General features: G+C 41.2%; 1 protein-coding gene across 1 annotated transcript; it reads right to left on the bottom strand.

The window, feature by feature from the left end:
• Positions 1 to 4,450: 4,450 nt before the first annotated feature.
• LOC124971570 (protein ARMCX6-like) lies at positions 4,451 to 21,333 on the bottom strand. The gene is made up of 2 exons (XM_047535274.1): positions 21,245 to 21,333; positions 4,451 to 5,625 (listed from the first exon to the last, which is right to left on the bottom strand). The coding sequence occupies exons 1-2, from the start codon at positions 21,331 to 21,333 to the stop codon at positions 5,055 to 5,057; spliced, it is 660 nt and encodes a 219-aa protein (XP_047391230.1). The 3' UTR covers positions 4,451 to 5,054.
• Positions 21,334 to 21,699: the final 366 nt, after the last annotated feature.

Here is a 21,699-nt window from a genome sequence, read left to right as displayed (position 1 = left end):
CAAAGCAGTGTCCTGGTTGCCAAACTGACCCTCTGTATTCCTGCACATTCTCGTTGTTCACCATTAAAATTAAGTAATTAGAACAAAAAACTCACACAAAGGGAAGCAATGTACTGCTTGTATATTGCTCAGGAAAATTGGAATTCTCAAAGCTAATTTTTAAGATTTGCAGCCATCAATTTGGAGTTTTACTAATTTCCAAAACCTCCCATTACATATCAGGAACCAGGCCGGGAAGACTCTGAAAAAAGATTTACTACAAGCCACCGGTAGTGAGAACTCAGAAACTAAAGGAAGTGTCCATCAAAGAGGAGATTTATGGAGAGGACAAGAAGGAAAAATATCAACTTCATGTTTCCTGCCTCAAATCAGTTCCCAGACTGAAATCCCAGATGGGACGGGTTATTAGATATGACCAAATAACTTCAGGGAAATGTATGAACACTGAGGACAGTTTTTGCATCCTTCAGCACAAACTATAAAAGTACAAGGTCAAACCTGGGACAACTCAAGCTGACAGAGAAGACTGGTGATTACATCTCCTGTCATTTCCCTTACCTCAATTCCCTCTTCCAGTTGAGAAAGTCGCCAATATTATCTACTATTCAACTTAAAGGTCTAGAAAATGAAATATAAAGAACTCGATATAAATGCATACCTTAACAACTGATCTTTGTAAAGTTCAAATATTTATTCACACAGGGCTTATGTGACATGGTTACTAGGAGTGCATATTTGTGGTAATAACTTGAGCCATCAAACTGTCTTCCCTTCATTCAAAATCATCCCATATCCAGATGTACAAGAACAAAGAACAATAGAACACTGATGGCTAGACTAATGGAGGCCATGCCAGGGATTGAAAAAAAGTATGATTGAACAAACAAGAAAAACTAGTTTGGACTTCTCCACTGCCAGAGAAGTAGGAGAGGAAGAAAATATTTGAGTAAAATGAAAGAAGGTACAGGGTTTTTTAAAAGAGTTTTGGAAAAAAATATATTTCTAGAAAACTTGGTCTGAATGTTTTGTCTTTTTCTACTTCCCTCCCCTTTCAGAGAAAAAATGATGAGGCATTAGAACATTCATATTTTTAATTGATAATTCCATCGAGGTACCTGGGGCTGAGGGCCGTTCACAAGCACCCACGGGCCTCACCCCACCAACACACACACACACACCACCTGCCCCAGGCCACCCAGCAAGCTGAGGCTCCCCAAGTGCATCAGGGGTTCCTGGGAGAAAGGGATGTGCCTCAGGAGAGACTTCAGTGCCAGGAAGGCACAGAGGAGTTGCTGGGCTGGGTGCATGAGGGTGCCACACTGTGCCACACAGTGGCAGGAGAATGGAGTGCTCAACCAGTGGTTTTCCATCAGGGAAAGAAGGCGAATCACATCACTATCACAGATCTTGCCCAAAAGGAAATTGCCAGCAGACAGACCCATGAGACAAAACTTGAAATGGGAAGGTATGAAAGCACTGGGGAACTATAAAGTAGACCTTTTTAGTAATCAAGGAGTGAGGAGGGACATACTGAGCTGCCCCCCCACAAAGACAGAGGCAGTCAAGGTAAATGAACCTCCTGGGTGAAAAGGGAGCCATGAGCAAAGTGAGGAGGGAAGTGGCAGACTGAGAAGATGCATGCAGCACGTGTAACAGGCAGGGGCGGGGCGACCTTCTACAGCGCTGTGCTGGGCTCTGGGACAGGGCCCTCCTGGGGTTCAGACCTTATTAGTGAATTCTAGAAGGGAGGCAGGAGCAAATCCTGCCCACAGCTGCCCACCTCTTGGCGCAGCCGAGCAATGCTAAGGCACAGGGGTTGACTTGGTGTGTCGGGCTGTGCTGGTGCACGTGTGCCACTTAAAAGGGAGCAGAGTGGGGAGGAAACTGCTTTGAGAGGGACACGTTGGGCCCTGGTGAGAATGCAGGGCTTGGCACCAGACGGCTAAGGGGAAGCTGGATGTCTGCAACGTCGCGTGCACTTTCAGGACTGTGGGGTGGGGGGCTTCAAACCACAGGATCCCCAGGAGAGGAGGCAGCACAGGGGACAGTGTGGAAGCCAGTGCCTGCGGGTACTCGATGTGAAGGTACCGACGAGATGAATAAGAAGCAAAACCAGGGCCCGTTCTGGAGCTGGAAGGCAGTCTGAGGTGGCAGTTGCAGATTTATAGAAGAGACAGCTCAGGCTGGGGCGGAAGCACCTTCCTGGCAGGCAGGGCACCTCCCCACAGTACCTGGCAAGCCCAGCATGGATGAGCCTGCCCAGTGTTTGCCACGGGAAAGCCCAGAAACACGGTCCTGTAGTTGAAGCAGACTGGTGAGTTTTGCGATTGGTGGCTCAGGGCTGTTTTTATTGTGTGTGACCTATGGGGTGGGGGCACCGGTGCTCTGGCCACTGTTGAAAGCCTCTCTCTCAGTGTCTTGATCAAGCCCTGGGTGGCAGGCAGGCTCCCTACTCCCCTCCGCAGGCCTCCCTGAGGAGACAGAGCCCCCATGGAACTGGGCTTCTACCTGGCATCCCTATAAACTGTCCGAGGGCAGTTCAGAGGGCTGCACCTCCAGACACAGGGAGTGTTTTGGGGAGGGCAGTGCCAGGAAACGGACAAGGAAGGTTTTGCCTTGGGCTGAGGCCCCACAGTGGAGGCGCCTGGATATGCCTGCAGGCTTCCCAGTGAGAGAGCTGCGGAGGAGATGAGTAGGAAGCCTCTGAGCCCCTCCCTGAGTTAGGAGTCAGCTGCAGCCTTGAAGCCTCCAGTGCCCGGAAGATGAGGGACAACTGTACACAAATGAGCACCTGGAATGTGGTAGCGTGCAGGGGAATGGGGAGGCACATGCTAATTTGGGCCACAAGCTAGGAGCGAGGAGGCATCATGAAGACAGTGCTGGCAGGGCAGGCTGGACAGGGAAAGAGGATGAAGGTGCTGTCGGCAGGGAAATCCTCCTTGTCAAACAGATGACCTGGCCCAACTGTGGTTTGCCTGGGGGAACGGGTGGTCCCATCAGCTGCTATTGGGAAACAAGTCGGGGCCCCAGAGTCAGCCTAGGAGGCCCCAGGTCAGGGGTGGGAGTGAGCCTCCATGGGGGGTATGGCATGGCAATGACCACAGGTCTCTTGCTGGCCATCCAAGGCACAGGGCTGGGAAGATGCAGCGTCCCTGTTCCCAGGTGGAGGGCTTCCCAGAGTTGGTAGGGAGACCTGGAAGGTGCTCGGGTCAGCATAGAGTGTGGGACGCATGGTACAAGCAGGAAAGCGCTAAACCACTTGGAACCCAGACTCCAGGGGAAAGGAAAAGAAGAAATGAAAAGGAAACATGGTTCTATGTGGAGGAGAGCAGGCAGAAGGCAGAGCACCCTGTGGGCAGACAGACCACTGCTGGCCAGGGCATGGTGACCCGCAGCAGCATCCTGGGGAGACTGTCCGGGAGAGGGCACCTGGCACAGAAGCAGCACCATCCAAGGGAAATCGTGGCTTTGGAGGAAGGAGACCACTGCCTGATACATCACAAACCTGCAGGGAACATGACGTTGGGGAGACAGGGATGAAAGCTCCCTGGGAGGGGAGGGCGTGGCAGAATGAGTTGGCCAGCCCTGTGGACCCATGGTTCCACAAGCCCACAGGGGCACTGCCTTGCCTCACAGGGGTGAGGGCACCTTGGAGGGACAGTATGGAGGGGTGTGCAGATGGATGGACAGGCCGAGGCTGGTCGTGCCAAGCACCCTCCACATCTGCCCTACCACCCCCACAGGGAGTTCATGGAGGGCTCCCCTGTTCCCTTCCTGGGCCCCACCTGAGGTACAAAGGGAGCTGTGGAGGAAGAGAGTTTCACCCCAATGAAGCAGCAGACAGCCCTCTCACCCTGCCAGGAAGCAGTGCTTGGGATCCCAAGACAGAAAGGAGAGCTGGAAGCAGGTGCGACACAGCAGCTGTGCAGGAGAGTTAGAGGTAAAGCAGGCACCGGGCAAGTGGCAATCCTTACTGTGATAATTATGCATTGGATGTGCATGGATGCGTGACAGGGAGCTCCCCCATCACCCCCACAATGGCCACCACCGACCACCACCACTAAGCAATGCACAAACACCAAGGGCACCGGCCTTCCTCCCTAGGCAGGCAGTCAAGGAATCCCCTTTATCAAGGGATTCCTCTGCACCCGGCACCCCTGTGTCCTGCTTTGAGGGTGTTTTCTCTCCCAGTTCTCTCAACATTCCATCCACATTCCCCCAACCTCCCTGTCCCCCACCTGTCAGCCCTGCCCCCATCTCCTTTCTTGGAGCTTATGCTGAGCACAGCCGCCACTTTCTGCCCCTGTCTCCTGTGAGCACTGACAAGTGTGCATCTGTCAGGGAGCAGCCCCCACCCCCAGTCAGCTGGCATTTATTGTGCACGTCGGCCTGGCCTTTCTCTTCGTGAAGACTGCAAGCTCAAGGACAAGGACCATGTCTCTCTCTTTTTGCCAATCAAAGCACACAAGTTTATTGATGATACACACAGATGCAGACTTGGGCGGGGGAAGTTAAGTCGGTACAATGGATACAAGGGGAGTGCACTGTTTGGATGAACAGGTTCACCATCCACTGGCTGGTGTCGAAGAAAGAGAAAAGGAAAATACTTTGACATAGGCAGCGGCAGATGCATTTTCAGCGTGAGCTCCCAGATGGGCCTGGCCTCTGCAAAGTGGTCCCGCTCAGACAGGGAGACCGTCACAGGCAATGAGAGCTCTGGTGGTGCTCTCGTTTGATGTGCGTTATCCGCGGCAGGCGCCACAGCAAGCCCTTTACTGCATGAAGAGGGCTGCAAGGGAGTAATTTACAATGCACGATGCCTGCAGACTGCAAAACCAACGAATTACCCAAAGCTCTGCGGCGGGCGCGGGGTGGGGGGCCTGCCTGGCCAATAAGAGTGTGGTCCTCAATGTAGCTTCTGAACGTGCACCCAACCACAGGGTGACTGCCTAAGGCTGGATCCTCAGTAGCACCCACTGCAGATTCTTTGACATCTGCAAACCTAACAGGGTTCGTTTGTGTGGATTCAGTCCCATGCTGTCCCAGAAGGCCATTTAAGGGGTGAGAGTTTCCAGGAGAACCTCTCTGTTTGCACTTCTGACAAAGAGGGACATGAATGAGAACAGCATCTGGGCACCCAGCAACTCCCCCGCCAAGACTGGCTTTTCAGACAAACCCATCAGCGGTTCTAAAACCTGAACCTTACCACAGCTACTTTCCTCAGATATCAAAGGGAACTTCAAGTCTGAAACGGACTTGGCAAGCATGTTATTAATAACTGTCATGCTTATTAACAAATTTAATCCGGCCTGCTGCAGAAATGAGTTGCAGCAACGTGGCACAGTCTCCTGACACACTTCATTGATGTACATCTTAATCTGGCCCTGATTTTCAGTACTGGCATTCGAGTTATCTGGGGCACACAAAGCTTCCTCCCTCACGGTGGGGTGGGGGGTGGGGATCTTGTTTCCACAGATTGAAAGGCTGGACAAATGACTACTGATATCGTGGCTAAGTGAAAAACCAGCATCCTTGGGCTCAGCAAACAACTTTTTTCCCTGAATAGAAGGACACTTGGAGAGGTCAAGAATACAACTGACATTTTTGTTGTCTTTGGCATCACCCCTTCCCAAATTATTATTTTTATTTTAAAACTATGTAATTCTTATTTCTTTGGAAAGTATACTCTTTTTGAAGACTTGGATCCTTTTTGCCCATCATTCTCATTTACTTCATCCCCAGGACTTGGGTTTCCTTGCACCCTTAGCTACTGACCAAAGCCTGTACCTGTCCTCACCCCTGTCTGAAGTGACCCACTCTCTGGTCTTTTCTGACCAGATTCCATCTTCTTCTTAGTGGGGAAGCCCTGAATCAACTTCTAGAACCTATCTTTACACCTGTGTTTTGTAATTCATCAATCTGTGGACATAATACATTTATGACAAGGCACAAATGGGTCTTATTCTTGAAAAAGTTATCTAGTAGTGATGTTCTAGGAATCATATTTTTTTCTCCCTTTCCCAGTCACAAGCTTTTTAATGCCATCCCATATGTCTTTAGGGGCTTGTAATATATGTGGAACTTTGATATGAATGTTCTCAGAAAGACATGTCAACACACATACATGGGAATCTGCATCTTTCTTGAGTTAGAATCTTAATTTTCAAACTTTCCTCCTCTGACATTTACCTCCTTCTGTTTCATTTCCACAGTACCTCCTGAGGTACAGTACATGCCTTTTTCCAGCATTGAAAAAGGGGAGTAGAATAAAGCCTGGGAGAAGGAGAAGCTGAGTTACCTCTGCACCCTGTATTCTGACTCTAACACTTCACACTCACTCCTTAGCTCTACGTATATCACATTATATGGAGTAATTTCCTCCCTCCCCTTCCTATATTTTTGTGTATAGGTAGATAGACAAGAGAAAATGGAGATTTTAGATGCCCTGGTACATAAGATTCAGGTGCAAGCTGGAATCTAGCTCTTAGAAGTCTGCCATTTAGGTCTCAAGCACACCATCTACCTTGTCCTCCTGCTACTTTATAATCCTGACCCTCCACAAATACCCATTTGTTTGCTCTACCCTACTCTATCCCCATTTGTGCTTTATAGATATTGACACTGTTAATCCCAAAAGAATGTGATTAAAGGTTTTCTGAAAATAGTAGAAGAGTAAGTTTTTTTTTAGCACTTGCCCCTACCATCCCCTGTGACTGGTTCAAGCCTGACACATCCTTAAAGGAACACAAGCTTCTTTAGTTTGTACCAAATAGCCTGTCATTGACTTCCTTTTCCTTTTCGTTGGGTTATGCTGCCCTCTACAGACAAACCAGCCTCTTTCAGTAGATAGATGCGGTCCTTTTACTGAGTCAAGACTGGACGTTTCCCACCTCTCACTAATAGATCCCCAATACCAGCTCTCCTCCTGGTCCTATGTATCCTTTAGAGAACTGAAATGAGTCAGTAGACTGGAAAGCGCTGTAGAAGACGCTGATTCTATCATGATCTTGACCCTAAGTCTTTCCAGGCAATCTTCATTCTTACACCAACTTGCACTTCGTAACCAGAGCAGATTCTTCTTCATGCACCTATTAACACATCTTTCTAAAATTAACAGGGATCTGATAGCAACATCAAAAACATTTCACCTCTGGAGAGTTCTTGGTCACCTGAGAAACATGTCACCAGCATCACCAATGAGCCATGGTCCCCAAGTTCCCCTCCTACCAACAGTGGTGCAAAAATGTACCTGCCCCTTTCTCTTGCCCACATCCCACCAGAAATGTCACTTACTTTGTTCTTTGCCAATCCTAGATGCCAAAAGAAAGGGCATTTACTTTGGGTTAGATTTTACCTTTGTCTGATTTCCAGGGAGAAAACATATCTTCTCTTGGAGTAACTATTTCTATTTCCTTGTCTTCTCTTAGAATACAGGACAGCAGCATGTCTCCTTACTTCCCCTACCCTCAGCCACTAATATGCATCATTCTGCTTAGACCCATAATAAAGCAGATTTCATGAAATAAAGCATAGTGATATAGAGATATTTTAAATATTTATTTCTTGCCTCTTTATTTTCTTGGAAATATGGGCTTTTTAAAAAGGTTTGTTTATGCTTTTATGTGCATAGGGAGTTTTCTGGAGTGATGTTTGCTAAAATGCCACCACTGATTATTTCATAGAGTAGGATTAAGGCAAAACACATTGTAGTTACAATATCAAATGTTAAGGTCAATGGGACATAGAGATGAACAAAGCTGTATCTTGGATAAGACCCCCATAAAGTAGCACTTACCTTGCCAAAATCACTACATTCCAGGCGCCAAACACTAATTTTGTTTTCAGAGTAAAAACATACATAATTTATGACCTTACACCTAACAGAAATACATGCACATGTTCACCAAAAGACATGTATAAGAATATTCATAGCAGCACTGTTCATAAAAGCCCTAAACTGGGAGCAACCCAAATATCCATCAGCAGTAGAATAGAAAAATAGAATACAGTATGTTCACAAGTGATATTTATATTCATAAGTGGCAGTGAATACTATATGGAGCAGTAGAGCAATAGGGGTTAATCTCAGACAATGTTAGCAAAAAGGGGCACAAAACAATATATATGATGTGATTCTACTTATGTAAAGTTTGAAAGACCCACAAAACTAATCATGTTGTTAGAAGTCCAAATACTGATTCATTTTCAACAAGGGCATCATGAATGTGCAATGGGGAAAGGACAGTCTCTTCAACAGAAGGTGTTGGAAAAACTGGATATCCAAGGCAAAACAATGAAATTGGACATTTATCTTATACCAGAAGCAAAAATAATCTCAAAACATATTAAAGATTTTAATATAAAAGGAAAACTCTAGCTGGACATGGTGGCACACTCCTGTAATCCCAGTCACTTGGGAGGCCAAGGCAAAAGGATCACAAGTCCAAGGCCAGCCTCGCAGCTTAGTTAAGCAGCTTAGTTAAGCAACTTCATTAAGCAATTTAGCAAAACCTTGTCTCAAAATTAAAAAAAATAAAAAGGGCCCAGGATGTAGTTCAGGGGTTAAGTGCTCCTGGGTTCAATCTCAGTACCAAAAAAATAAGTTCTTTGAAAAAAAAAAGAAAAGAAAACTCTAAAATTTCTAGAAGGAAAAATACAAGAAAAGCTTCGTGACATTGGGCTTGGCAATAATATCTTGGATATGAGACCAAAAGCATAAGGAACAAAAGAAAAATTAGAAAAGTGAGACAACATTATACTAAACAGTTTCTGCACAACAAAATCATAAATGAACTAGACCAAACAGGCAGATATACAATGCTCCACCCAACAACAATAGAATACATATTCTTTTCCATTGTGGAATATTCTTCAAAATAGGCCATATGTTAGGATAAAACAAGTGTAAGAAATCACAAATATTGAGATCATACAAAGTATCTTCTTTGACTACAATGGAAAGGAATGAAACTAAAAAATCAATAACAGAAGGGAGTATTCACAAATCTGTGAAAAGTAAACAACATTCTCTCTCTCTCTCTCTCTCTCTCTCTCTTTGGTACTGGGGATTGAACTCAGGGGCACTCGTGATCAACTGAGTCATATCCCCAGCCCTATTTTGTATTTTATTTAGAGACAGGGTCTCACTGAGTTGCTTAGCACCTCGCTTTTGCAGAGGCTGGCTTTGAGCTCACGATCCTCCTGCCTCAGCCTCCTGAGCCACTGGGATTACAGGTGTGTACCGCTGTGCCCAGCAAACAACATACTCTTAAATAACTAATGGGTTAAAAAACATTAAAGTGAAATTTAACAAGTATTTTAAGATGAATAAAACTAAAAACATAATACACCAGAATGTGAGCAATGACAAAAGCATAGATTGAAATGAAATGTATAGCAGTAAGGGCCTATATTAAGGAAAATAAAATAAATTAATAATTTAATTTTGCATATTAAGGAATTAGAAAGAGAAAAGAAACTAAACCCAAAACTAGCAGAAAGAAGAAATTTACAAAATGACAGTGGAGATCAATGAAAGAAAGAATAGTAAAACAATAGACCAAATCAATGAAACTAGAAGTTGGTTCTTTTAGAAAAATAAAATGACAAAACTTTTGATAAGACTGACAAAGAGAGAAAAGACACAAATATTAACAACCAAAAATAAAGCTGAGGATATTATTGTAAATATTACATAAACAAAAAAGAAGTATAAGAGAATATTTGCAGCAATTATATACCAACAACTTAGAAACCTGGGTGAAATAGAAAAATACCTAGAAACACAAAAATCACCAATAAGAACTTGGTAGTGACTCAAGATATAGAAAAAAGTCTCCTTTATGTAGATAATAGACCACAACAAGTAAAGCTGTTGAATCAGTGATTATATATTTTTAAAAACCACCCTAACAGATGTCACCAAGATGATAGAATAGGATTTTCCAACTTTCATACTCCCACCACCACCTCCATCCACAGAAACATTCACTTGAACTATCCACATGTGAAAATAACTTCATAGGATCTAAGGAAATCAGGTGAAGGATTAAAGCACCTGGGTGTAGTACAGAAATAAGAAAAGACTACTTGAAGAGAGTACGCACATCACCCATTCTCCAACCCTAGGACACACAGCATGGAAAGAGACATCCTCTGCTTGGGGGAAGGAAAGAGAAGTAAGCACTAGACATTGCCTTGGACCCCACACTGGACCCACTCCAGTAAAACTCAGTGCCAGGCAAGCCATCATAGTTCTGATCTCTAAGCCTGCCTGGAAACTCAGTCTCTGGGCCCGCTCCACCATCAGGCCAGCCCCAGCAGCTCCGGGCTCCAGACTGGCTCTAGTACCTAGCCTCTACAAACCCTACTCATCAAGCTAGCCTCTCTGACTCCAGACTCTGAAGCAGTCCAGAGTCAGGTCAAGCCACACAGGCCCAGACTTCAAGCCTACACCAGTACCGGGTTGGCACAACCGGCCACAGGCACAAGTTGGGCATTTAGTTTCCAGGTTTGCCCAGTACCAGGCCAGTTCCTGTAGCCTCAACCAATTGAACCCTGGTGCCAAGGCTTGACCTGGAAGTCTGAGACTACAAGACCACCCCTGAAGTTCCAGGCTCTAGGTCAGCCCTCATGGACCCAGGACTCAGGACTAGCCCTGTAGAATCTGACTCCAGTCCCATCCCAGGACCAGATCAGCCCCTGTGAACACAAACTTCAGGTTGCTTTGCACAGATACAGGCTGTGTTGGAGCCCTTTATCTGGACAGACTAATAATGAGTAACAAGATTTAAATAAGTAGTAAGAAGTCTCCGAACTGATGGTTTCACTGCTGAATTCTTCTAAATATTTAAAGAACTAGTATCAATCCATCTCAAACTCTTTCAAAAAATTGAAAAACATAGGATACTTCCAAATTCATTTTAGAAGACCAGCATTATACTCATCCACAGCCAAACTATAAGAACAGAAAATTACAGGCAATATCCCTATTGAACATAGCTGCAAAAATCCTAAACAAAATACTAGCAAGCTGAATTCAATAGCATACTAAAAAGATCATTCAAATGATCAAGTGAGATTTTTTCCCAAGTATTAAAAGATGGTTCAGCATATACAAATCAATCAAACTAATACACAACATTAACAAATGAAGAAGTCAGGTGTGGTGATGCATGCCTATAATCTCAGCTACTTGGGAGGCTGAAGCAGGGAGATCTCAAGTTGAGGCCAACCTGGGAAACTTAGTGAGACCCAGTCTCAAAAAATAAAAAGGGATGGGAATATAACTCAGTGGCAGAGTGCCCCTGGGTCCAACCTCCAGCATGGAAAAAAAATGAAGGACAGAAACCACCTGATCATTTCAGTAGATACAGAAAAAAATTGACATTAGTCAATTCCCTTTCACTATAAAAACTTTCAACAAATTATATATAGAATGAATGTAACTGAACACAATATATGTCAAATGCACAGCTAATGTCAGAGCCAATGGTGAAAAGTTGAAATTCTTTCCTCTTAGATCAGGCACAAGACAGGTATATCCATTCACACTACTTCTATTCAACATAGTACTAGAAGTTCCAGCCAGAGCAATTAGGCACAAGAAAGCAATAACATGAAACCAATTTGAAAGGAAGAAGTTAATTGTCCCTGTTGCCAGAAGACATGATCTTATCTATAGAAAAAAGACACCACCAAAAATTGTTATAAGTAATCAACTAAATAACAAAAATCAGTAGCATTTCTATACATGAGCAATGAACTATCTAAAAAAAAGGAATCAAGAAAATAATTTCATTTACGAGAGACACACAAAAAATTGTACTTAGCAACACATTTAACCAAGGAGATAAAACCTTTTAGACTAAAAACTAAAAACATTGATGAAAGAAATTGAAGAAGACACAAATAAATGGAAAAAAATCACATACTTATGGACTAGAGGAATTAATAGTTAATAATGCCCAGACTACTCATAGCAATCTACAGATTCAATGCAATCTTTATCAAAACTCCAATGTCATTTTTCAACAGAAAAAGAAAAAAGTCCTAAAATTCATAAGAAGAAATGAAGACCCTCAACAGCCAAAGCAATCTTAAGCAAAAATATCAAAGGTAGAGGCATCATTGCACAGTTACAGTTATCAAAACAGCATAGCATTGGAATAAAAACAAACACATGGACCAAAGGAATAAAACAAACACTAGAAATAAATTCATGCATTTATGATCAGTTGGTTTTTGACAAAGGTACCAAGAATGCAGAATGGAGAATAGATACACATTAATAATATGTGCTGGGGAAACTGCCTATCCATATAAAGAATAAAATTAGACCTTCATCTCACACTATATACAAAAATCAACTCAAGACAGGTGTGTTGGTGCACACCTATAATCCTAGCTACTCAGGTGGCTGAGGTAGGAGAATTGAAAGTTCAAGGCCAACCTAGGAAGCTTGGTGAGACCCTGTTTTAAAGTTTAAAATAAATACATAAAAGGGGCAAGGGCTGGAGCTCAGTGGTAAAGTGCCCCTGGGTTCAATCCCCAGCATTACAGAAAAGATAAACTCAAACTGGATTAAAGACTTAAAGTGAAACCTGGAACTATAAAACAATAGGAAGAAAACATACGGAAAAACTCCATAACATTGCTCTGGGCAATGACTTTTAAAATATGACCTAAAACTTCAGGTAAAAAAGAAAAAATACATCAAACTAAAAATCTTCTGCACAACAAAGGAAACACTAGATCGAAAAAACAAACTATATAGTGTGAGAAAATATTTGTCAAACATACATGTGATAAGGGGTTAAATGTCCAAAATATGTAAGGAACTCAAACAATTCAGTAACAAGAAAACAACCCAATTTTTAAAAAATGTACCAAAGACCTGAATGGACATTCATCAGAAGACATACAAATGATCAGTGGTATATGAAAAATTCTCAACATCACTAAGCATCAGAGAAATAAAAATAAAAACTATGATGAAATATTCCCACTAGCACACATTTGTAAGAATGGTTATTATCAAAAAGATGAAATGTCGGTAAGGATATAGAGAAAAGGGAATACTTGTACATTGTTATTGGAAATGTAAATTAGTACAACCATTTTGAAAAACAATATGGAGCTTTCTCAAAAAATTAAAAATGATGCTACCACATGATCTAGCAATCACTTTGCTGGGAATATATCCAAATTAAATGAAATCACTATGTTAAAAGGACATCTGTACTTCCATGTTTACTGAAACACTAGTCACCACAGCCAAGATCAATCTAAGTGTCCATCAACAGATGAGTGGATAAAGAAGTATATGCACAATGGAATACTATTTGGCCCTTAAAAAGAAGGAAATCTTGTTTGCAGCAACATGGATGAACCTGGACAAATTACATTAAGTTAAATGAGCCAAGCACAGAACGACAAGGACTACATGATCTCACTCATATGTGGAATATAAAAAAATGGTCTCACAGAAATTGAAAGTAGAATGGTGTTTATTAGTCTCTGGGAGAGTAGGGGGAGGCTAGGATGAGGAAAGTTTGGTCAGTGTATACAAATGCAATGAGACAGGAATAAGAAGTCCTAGTGTGCTGTTTACACAGTAGGGTTACTGTAGGTAGCAAGTGAATACTGAATACTTCAAAAGAAGAAAGGATTCTGAATTATCCTGATTGCATAATATGTACATGTATCAAAACATCACATGGTATCCCATTAACAAGTGCAAATTTTGTGAGGGTTTTTCTATCAGTAAAAATGATTTTATTATAAACAAGTAGAGTTTTTTAAATCAGCTATCTTCCAATATATCAGCAGCAAACAATATGAAAATGAAATGTTAAAATCCACACCATTTAGCATAACACTGACAAAACTATGAAATCTGACATCTGAAAACTACAAAGCATATTGAGAGAAATTAAAGAAGTCCTAAATAAATGAACGAGCAAACCATGTTAATGGAATAGAAAATTCAGTATTGTAAATATGGTAATTAACGTACAGATCGGGTGCAATTAGTGTGTGTGTGTGTGTGTGTGTGTGTGTGTGTGTGTATTATTTGTCAAGCTTATTTTCAAAATCTATATGGAAATGCAAAAAGTCAAGAATAAGACAACCTTAGAAGAGAACAACAAAGGTGATTTCTACCAGCAAATAAGTTGTATTACAAAGCTATACTAATTGTGAAATTGTGACAGGATACAAAGACATTGGTGCAAAGATAAACAAATAGACCAATGTACAGAATAAGAAGTTCGGAAATAGATCTATTTATATATAGTATCATAAAATCACAAAGGTGACACTGAAGAATGGTGGGGGAAGAATGGTTTTCTCAAGAAATGGTGTTGGGTCAATTAGATAGCCATATGGTGGGGTAAGGAATCTTGACTCCTACTTTATACCATACACAAAAATGAATTCCAGGTGAAATATAAATGTGAAAGACAAAGCAATAAAGTTTCCAGGATATAGTATATACAATCTTTATGACATTTTAGTATGGAAAATTTTCTTTTAAAAGAATAAAATAAAATGAAAGAAAATATTGATAAATTTATCTTTGCCAAAAGAGTCCATTATGTGAGTGAAACATTAAGCCATATAACTATAATATCAAAACTTGATGATGAAAAAATCTTGATTCCAAAACTGCTCATGTCTTCAAGATTTAATAACATGTTGTTTAGCACATCAATGTCTGTTTTGTCCTTGGTTGCAAGGCACAAATGACAATATAAACTTGGAGAACAGGATTAGTCAGCATATTTTTTAAATGCTCAAATGCACTGATTAGCATATTCATTGTCTTGTTTCTTTGACAAAAGATATTGTGAATACTTCAATTGCTGACTCCAAATTTTGGGTCCAGACTACCATTTACAAACTGTAGACTTTTCATAGCACAAAATACATCGTATGCTAACTCATGGTGTCTTGGAATTCTTCATAATGGATTCATGACACTATATGAGAATCACAACCTTTCCTAACTCAATTTATGTGCTATCCCAGATCCATTTGACCCCATCTCCAATCCTAGGATCAGGTCAACTGCCTTACTTCCTGGTCAGAAAGAATACAACAATGATTCATACTGCTTTTTTATTTGGAGAACCCAGGCCTCTGTCACTGCCACTGCCACTGTGGTTCCAGCTGCAACTTAACGAATCACCTAACATAGTATTATCTAACATGAAGAGACTATTGCAGCTGTAAACTATCCAGATTACGTCCATGGAAGAAAAAGAGAGTTAATATCCTGTGGAGTACCAACTGACTTTTCTTGAGCATTGACAGAGGGAAATATGGCTTAGTGGTAGAGTGCTTGCCTATCTTGTACAAGGACCTGGGTTTGATTGTCTGCACCACAAAAAGAAATAAAAGAGAAAAAGAATGAGAGAAAACTGAGAGAAAAAAATGTTTTTCAATTCCTTCCACGTCGACTGTTTTTAGATGCAGTAATTTTTATGTCCTCACGAAGAAATCACTTAAGATAATCAGGTGTGCTTATATTTTTGTTAAAAAATTATATCCAGATGGATAACTCAACCTGTTGTTTGCTTTCCATATTCCCCTGCCTATTTCCCTTTACCTTTCACTTTCGATGATTGTCTTGTATAGCCCAAAAGAGTGACACCGAGTAAACTTCCAGCCAGCCTGTTTTCTAGTTCTGAACTAGGAAACCACCCAAATTATTAATTTTAGTTTTAATAAAATGAGCTCTGTAATACAGGACTTCAACAATATTAAATCAGTGAACCATATTTCAAAACTAGCAAACATAAATATTATGTTTATATTCATGAAGAATAAAAAACAAAGAATAGTAGAATGCATTCTTTACAAATTATGAAATCTGGAAAAATGTGTTGAGAACAGATGTCTACGTTGTAATATTCATTATTGTACAAAACAAAAATTTTTAAAGTAAAAACATTAAAATGTATTTATAAAAAGATTGAAGAGTATGTGAGTCTATTTTTATAACCTAGACATTCCTCAGTATGACCAAACACCTAGAAGTCGTAAAGAGATGATAAATAAGGTTTGATCACCTGCACTAATCACATATAAGGAAAAAAAAACATAAAGAAAACTAAATGAATTTTAGAAGTACCATCAGGTACTTCTATTTTGATGGCACCAGAATCTACCTAAGGGATAAGTTTCCTGAGCACCAAATAAAAAACCTGCTGTGATAATTTGGATTCTGATGTCAACTGATCTTAGGGAGAGAAAGTTCTGAGAAGCAAACACTAAGAATCCAATCAACTTGATAAATCTATTTTACATAAATCATCATCAAAAGGAAAACCCATTTCACCTGATAGCATGTTATGTCCTCTGCAAGCTTACAAATGCTCAGGAATTGAGGTGGCTCTGTGCCCAAAGTCCCTCACGTAACAGCTCCTCTCACTTTTTAAGATGCTATGGTCAACAGGGTCAGAGAGTGATACTTAGCCCACTCTGAATGAGAAGTGGAATTACATTTGCATGAATCTGTCAGAAGAAAAGCATCTCTGCAATAGGTCTTCCTTCCCTCTCTTCCCCTCTACCTCCTATTCCTCTCCTCAAACACACACATTGTCCTGGCCCTTAACACAGGCCTGAGAGGACCCCAATGGAGAAGGTGAAGCAAGGAGGTACACTATTCTGAGAAGTCAATGTTCCTTATCCTGCTTATACCACAGCCCCAGGCAAAGCAGGTCAGGACCCCACAAAAGCCCAGAGACAGCTCTAGGTGAAAGCAAGGAGAATCACAGATTAAACACAGAAAACCTGCAGCCTGGGATGTGATGTAAACGTAATGTAAAAAGCCAGCAATGAAAATAGTCATAATCACTATTTTAAAAGTCATTCTCAAGGGAACCAAACAAAACCAAAGAGAGTCAGGAACATAAAATTTGCCTGAATCACATCAATTTGCCAAACCTACACTTGGAATCTCTTTTGAAACAAGACAGGTAAAACATGAACATTTAAAACAGTAAACCTGTTTCCTGAATCTTGAAATCTTATTTGGGTAACGATTTATAACTAACTGAAATCCATCTTTGTAAAATTGCCTTTGGACACATTTGGACTGAAATAGACCCTAGAACTGCTAGATGAGAACGAACCCAAACAGCAGGAGATGCACTGACTTTCCAGTACTGTCTCTAAAGGGAGGGCCCTGCCTCCTCCCTGTCCCCATGAGCTGCCACAATCACAGCTGCAATCCCAGAACTCTGTCCTTCCCCAAATGATTGTGACAACCTTCTAAGTGAAACGTTAGGACATCTGTGTGTCCTGCCCTACATCTCTTTCACCCAGTGCTTTCCCAAACACAGCAGGTCACTTCGTCTAGATGACACCAGGTGTGGGACATCAAAACTACATGCAAACCACTTCGAGGGGCATCAACCTAAGACTAGCTCCTTCTCAGTCTCTGTTCTGTTCAACAAGGGTTCCAAAAGTCTTGGCATCCAGTCACGCCCAGGGCCACCTTAGGACCACAGAAATGGCAATTATTATCCTCTATTAAATGCCCACTGGCACATGGCATGGTTTCATGGAAATTAAGGGGTCATCCCCAGAGACACAGAAGCACAGAGAGACTACCAAGAGCTGTCTCCTAGAGAGAGGAAGTGGGGACAAAGGCAAGAGACAGGGAGCACAGAAGAATGAAAAGGAACATGGAAGGAGGGAAAAGGAGCAGATGGACAAGCTCAGGCCTGTGCCTGTCACACTTGGTTTTCTGTTCCACTAATTAAACTCCTTTCCACCCCAGGTATAAAAGTCATTTGACATCTCAAGATAAGGTGACAGAACATGGAATTATTATTATTGGGTTCATACCCCAATTACTCATAATACTTGACACATAGGAGCAACAAGATAAATAGCAATTTCTCTGTTCTTCATCTACTAGCAATTCATGAACTTTGCTTTTTCCTCTATACCTTTGCTCACGCAGGCGCGCGCATGTGTGTGTGTGTGTGTGTGTGTGTGTGTGTGTGCACAAAATTATGAACTCAACATAGAAAACTCATCTCCATTCCCACCAAAGGGTGATTATGCAGAGCATTAGACAGATATCTGTCTTCATACTAAGTTGTTTTAGAGCAATCCAATGCTCAAGTTTGGAAGGTAACTATCCCTGCTTCTTATTAATCAAGTGATCTCATGAATTTTACTTACCTTATTATTATTATGACTCTATGATATTTTCCAGTCAAGGGATGAATCTGGAGACTATCATGCTAAGTAAAACAAGCCAACCTCAGAAAATCAAAGGTCAAATGTTCTCTCAAATGTGTGGAAGCTAACCCACAATAAATGGGGAGGGGGTGAATAGAAGTTCAGTAGATTAGACAAAGAGGAATGGAGGGAAGGGAAGGGCATGGGAATAGGAAAGACAGTAGAATGAATCTAAGATAATTTTCCTATGTACACATGTGAAAATACCTAAGTGAATCCCACCAATGTTCCCACTCACAAGAATGAGGTCCTAATTAGAATAAGATACATCCCATGTCTGTATAATTTTATCAAAATGGATTCTACTGTCATGTGTAACTAAGAAGAACCAATAAAAATAAATAAAATAAAATAAAAATTTTACCTACCTCCTCCAAATCTCATTTCCTCTACAATTAAAACATTTACTTGACAGGATTGCTAAAGGTATTAAGTGGAGGAAATAAATGATGTAAAGTGCCAAAGAGCACAAATATAGGTACTGCCCACCCCTTTTATTCTATAATGTACATACTATGATAAAAATGTATTGATTATCAAATTTGAGTACTGTAATAATATTCCAAAAAGGGGAAATTTTCTTCAAGGGGCCCTAGCATGATCTGAAATTTTCTTTATTATAAGGTTACTTAAATATTTACATACCTAAAACTAGACATAAATGCCTTTGTTTATAGCTCTCATACAAAGTATAAAGAACCTTACAAATTAAAAATAAACCAAATTGCAAAACCAAAGAAATATGAATTTAACATTAATTCCATGACACTAATAATATTGCTTTGGTGGCCCTAAATCATAATCTGCAACAAGAGTATGATACTGATGACAGCAATTTTCTTGATTTAGTCATTCCTTCAGTAGGAAGAATCTGACCACCTAGTCTCAACCCTCTGCCAGTTTCCTGGCTGGAACAGCTGCCAAACCACTGTAACTATAAAGTGATGTATTACAGAGCAAGTGCATCCTTTTTGTATTAACTACATTCTTTTTTCTCATTATCTAGAAACAGAATTTCATTGATCTTCAACGTCTTTGACTATTAAATGAATCATTTTACATACTACCAAGAGAGGAAAAATACTACTTCCAATTGAACTACGACATAATGCTAAAGTGTCATCAACTGTATAATGCCTCATGTCCTCACAAATATTAAACTGGGCCAGGCATGGTGGTGCACACCTGTAGTCTTGGCTACTGGGGAGGCTGAGGTGGGAGGAGCATTTCAGGCCAGAAGTTCAGGGCCAGCCTCAGCAACATAGCAAGGCCATGTACGTAGGGGAAAAAGGGGATTGTCAAATTGTGAGAGAAAATGCCCATCTTATAATCAATGAATACAGAAATTCCCCTTAGCACCATGACTGTAAACCCAAAATTTGGCTCTTAAATCGTTAGGCAACTCTTAAAGATGCAGAATATATTTACAATGTGTTTCTTTAAAATACCAGAGAAATGAAGAGAGAACATTTAGAATACATTAATGGGATTGTTGAGAAACCCAAAAACATGTATATGTATTCCCAGAATTCTATAAACCCTACTTTAAGAAAAATTGACTTAGACTTCATATCACAATCACAATAATGCCACCTAGAAATCAGGAATGTTGTAAAATTTAACAATATTCCATCAAGAAAGCATTTTCAGTTCTTAGAATGGAAAGATACCCTATTCCTCAGAGAAATAAGTTTTGAAATCTCTTTACTAAATACCATTCATGTATGGTAGAATGACACTCTAGGAAAAAATGGTAAACCAAACACTCTCAGTGCTGTCTTTTAGGTAACTGAGGGTGCCCACTTCTAGTAACTAACTGCTATTTTCCAACACTAGTTAGCATGTTTCATATATTCCATTATTTAATTGTATATCATCTGATGTTTTATTATCTACGGCTTCCCTATATATTTACATACATACATACATATAAATATATGTCATATTAAAGCCTTTCTCCTTTCGGTTAAAATACTTGCCACACAGTGTGTGCTGCAAATATATCCATGTAAACCCCTCCTATTTTCCCACTCTATCATCCCCTTTATTTCCTACCTCACTCATACCCAGGACTATTCCTTCCTATGGATTACATGAAACACTCAATATATATTATATATGAGAAAATATAGTAGAGAAAGATTAAAACACTAAATTCATAAATTAGCATTTTAATCACAGATAACTATTCTCATTTCTGTACACACTATTAGAAGTTTTAATGCACGTAAATGTTTTGTACTTCTCAAAAATGGGATGTATTATTGAAACAGTAATGCAGAGAGCTTTCCCTCTTCAGATTGCATGCTGAATTTTATGTAAATACATGTAGATGTCTATTAACATTTTCAACAACTACAGAATACTTCGATGTGTAGATACACCTTAGTTTGTTTAACCAATTGTCTATGTGGAGACACTTGGGTCAATTCACCTTTTCACCCTTCAACAAAACAGTGAAAGATGCACAGCTTCGTCCAAGCCAATTGATGGACTGGTTCCTGAGGACAACTTTTCACAAGTGGAATCATTCAGTTGAAGGGCACGTGCATCTTGAACATGTATCTCAATGGACCTAGCACCTTGTGTGCTCCCAGAAGCACAATGTGAGAGCTTTCCTCAGCCAACACTCTGGGGTTGGAGAGAAGTGGGTCCTCTCCTCTGGGGATCCCAGCAACACTCTGCATCATTCCATAAAGTCCCCACCCCAACCAGCTAATAAATCTGGTGCAAGCACTAAAAAGTATTCTTTCTTTGACTGCATTTTCTTATTATTATTTCAAGGCAGCGACTCTTTTATTCACTTACATATATGCTAGAGTTGGCCAAGAAAGAGGACATGTCCCTTCCCATCAAATGTCCCTAGAACCATAAAAGAAAATTGGCCTTAGAAATCTGTTACCCAGCACCTAGTGGCTCAAAGGGTCTCTTCCTTCCATCCTGTCCTTACCATCCCACAGACACCACTGAAATGTCTTGTCTTTACCAGCTCATGCCTGGACTAGGGTGGTAACTTCCTAACTGGCTTTCCAATCTCCGGTCACCATTCTTGGCCCCACCCCAACTGGCACCCATCCCGCACACAAATCACCTTGTGATTTTCCTGTCATCCTGTCATTCCTCTGGTCACGGAAGGCTTTGTTGTCTCCCAGGGTCAGATGGGTACTACTTGGACACCCAGTGTAGCAACCAGGGGTGTTCCATGGACAGGACTCACCCCAGCTGCCAGACCCTCCCCTCACTCGCCTCCCCACACATTGCACTCCAGGCAGGTCAGCCTGCTCCTTGCCTTTCTCCCACCACTCTTCCCTCCTTGAGTGCCCTTCTGGCCTTCCTATCTTATCCTTCAAGCCCAGCTTACTTATAGTGTCCTAGTGTCCCTGTCCTCTGTAAAACCTTCCCTGAGCACTGCTGGATTCGGCAGCTTCTGCTGCCTCTAAG

Source organism: Sciurus carolinensis, chromosome X, assembly GCF_902686445.1.
Source record: "Sciurus carolinensis chromosome X, mSciCar1.2, whole genome shotgun sequence".
NCBI classification, from domain to species: Eukaryota; Metazoa; Chordata; class Mammalia; order Rodentia; family Sciuridae; genus Sciurus; species Sciurus carolinensis.
Note: the sequence above shows the minus strand (reverse complement) of the source record. Positions and strands in the feature narration are given on the sequence as shown.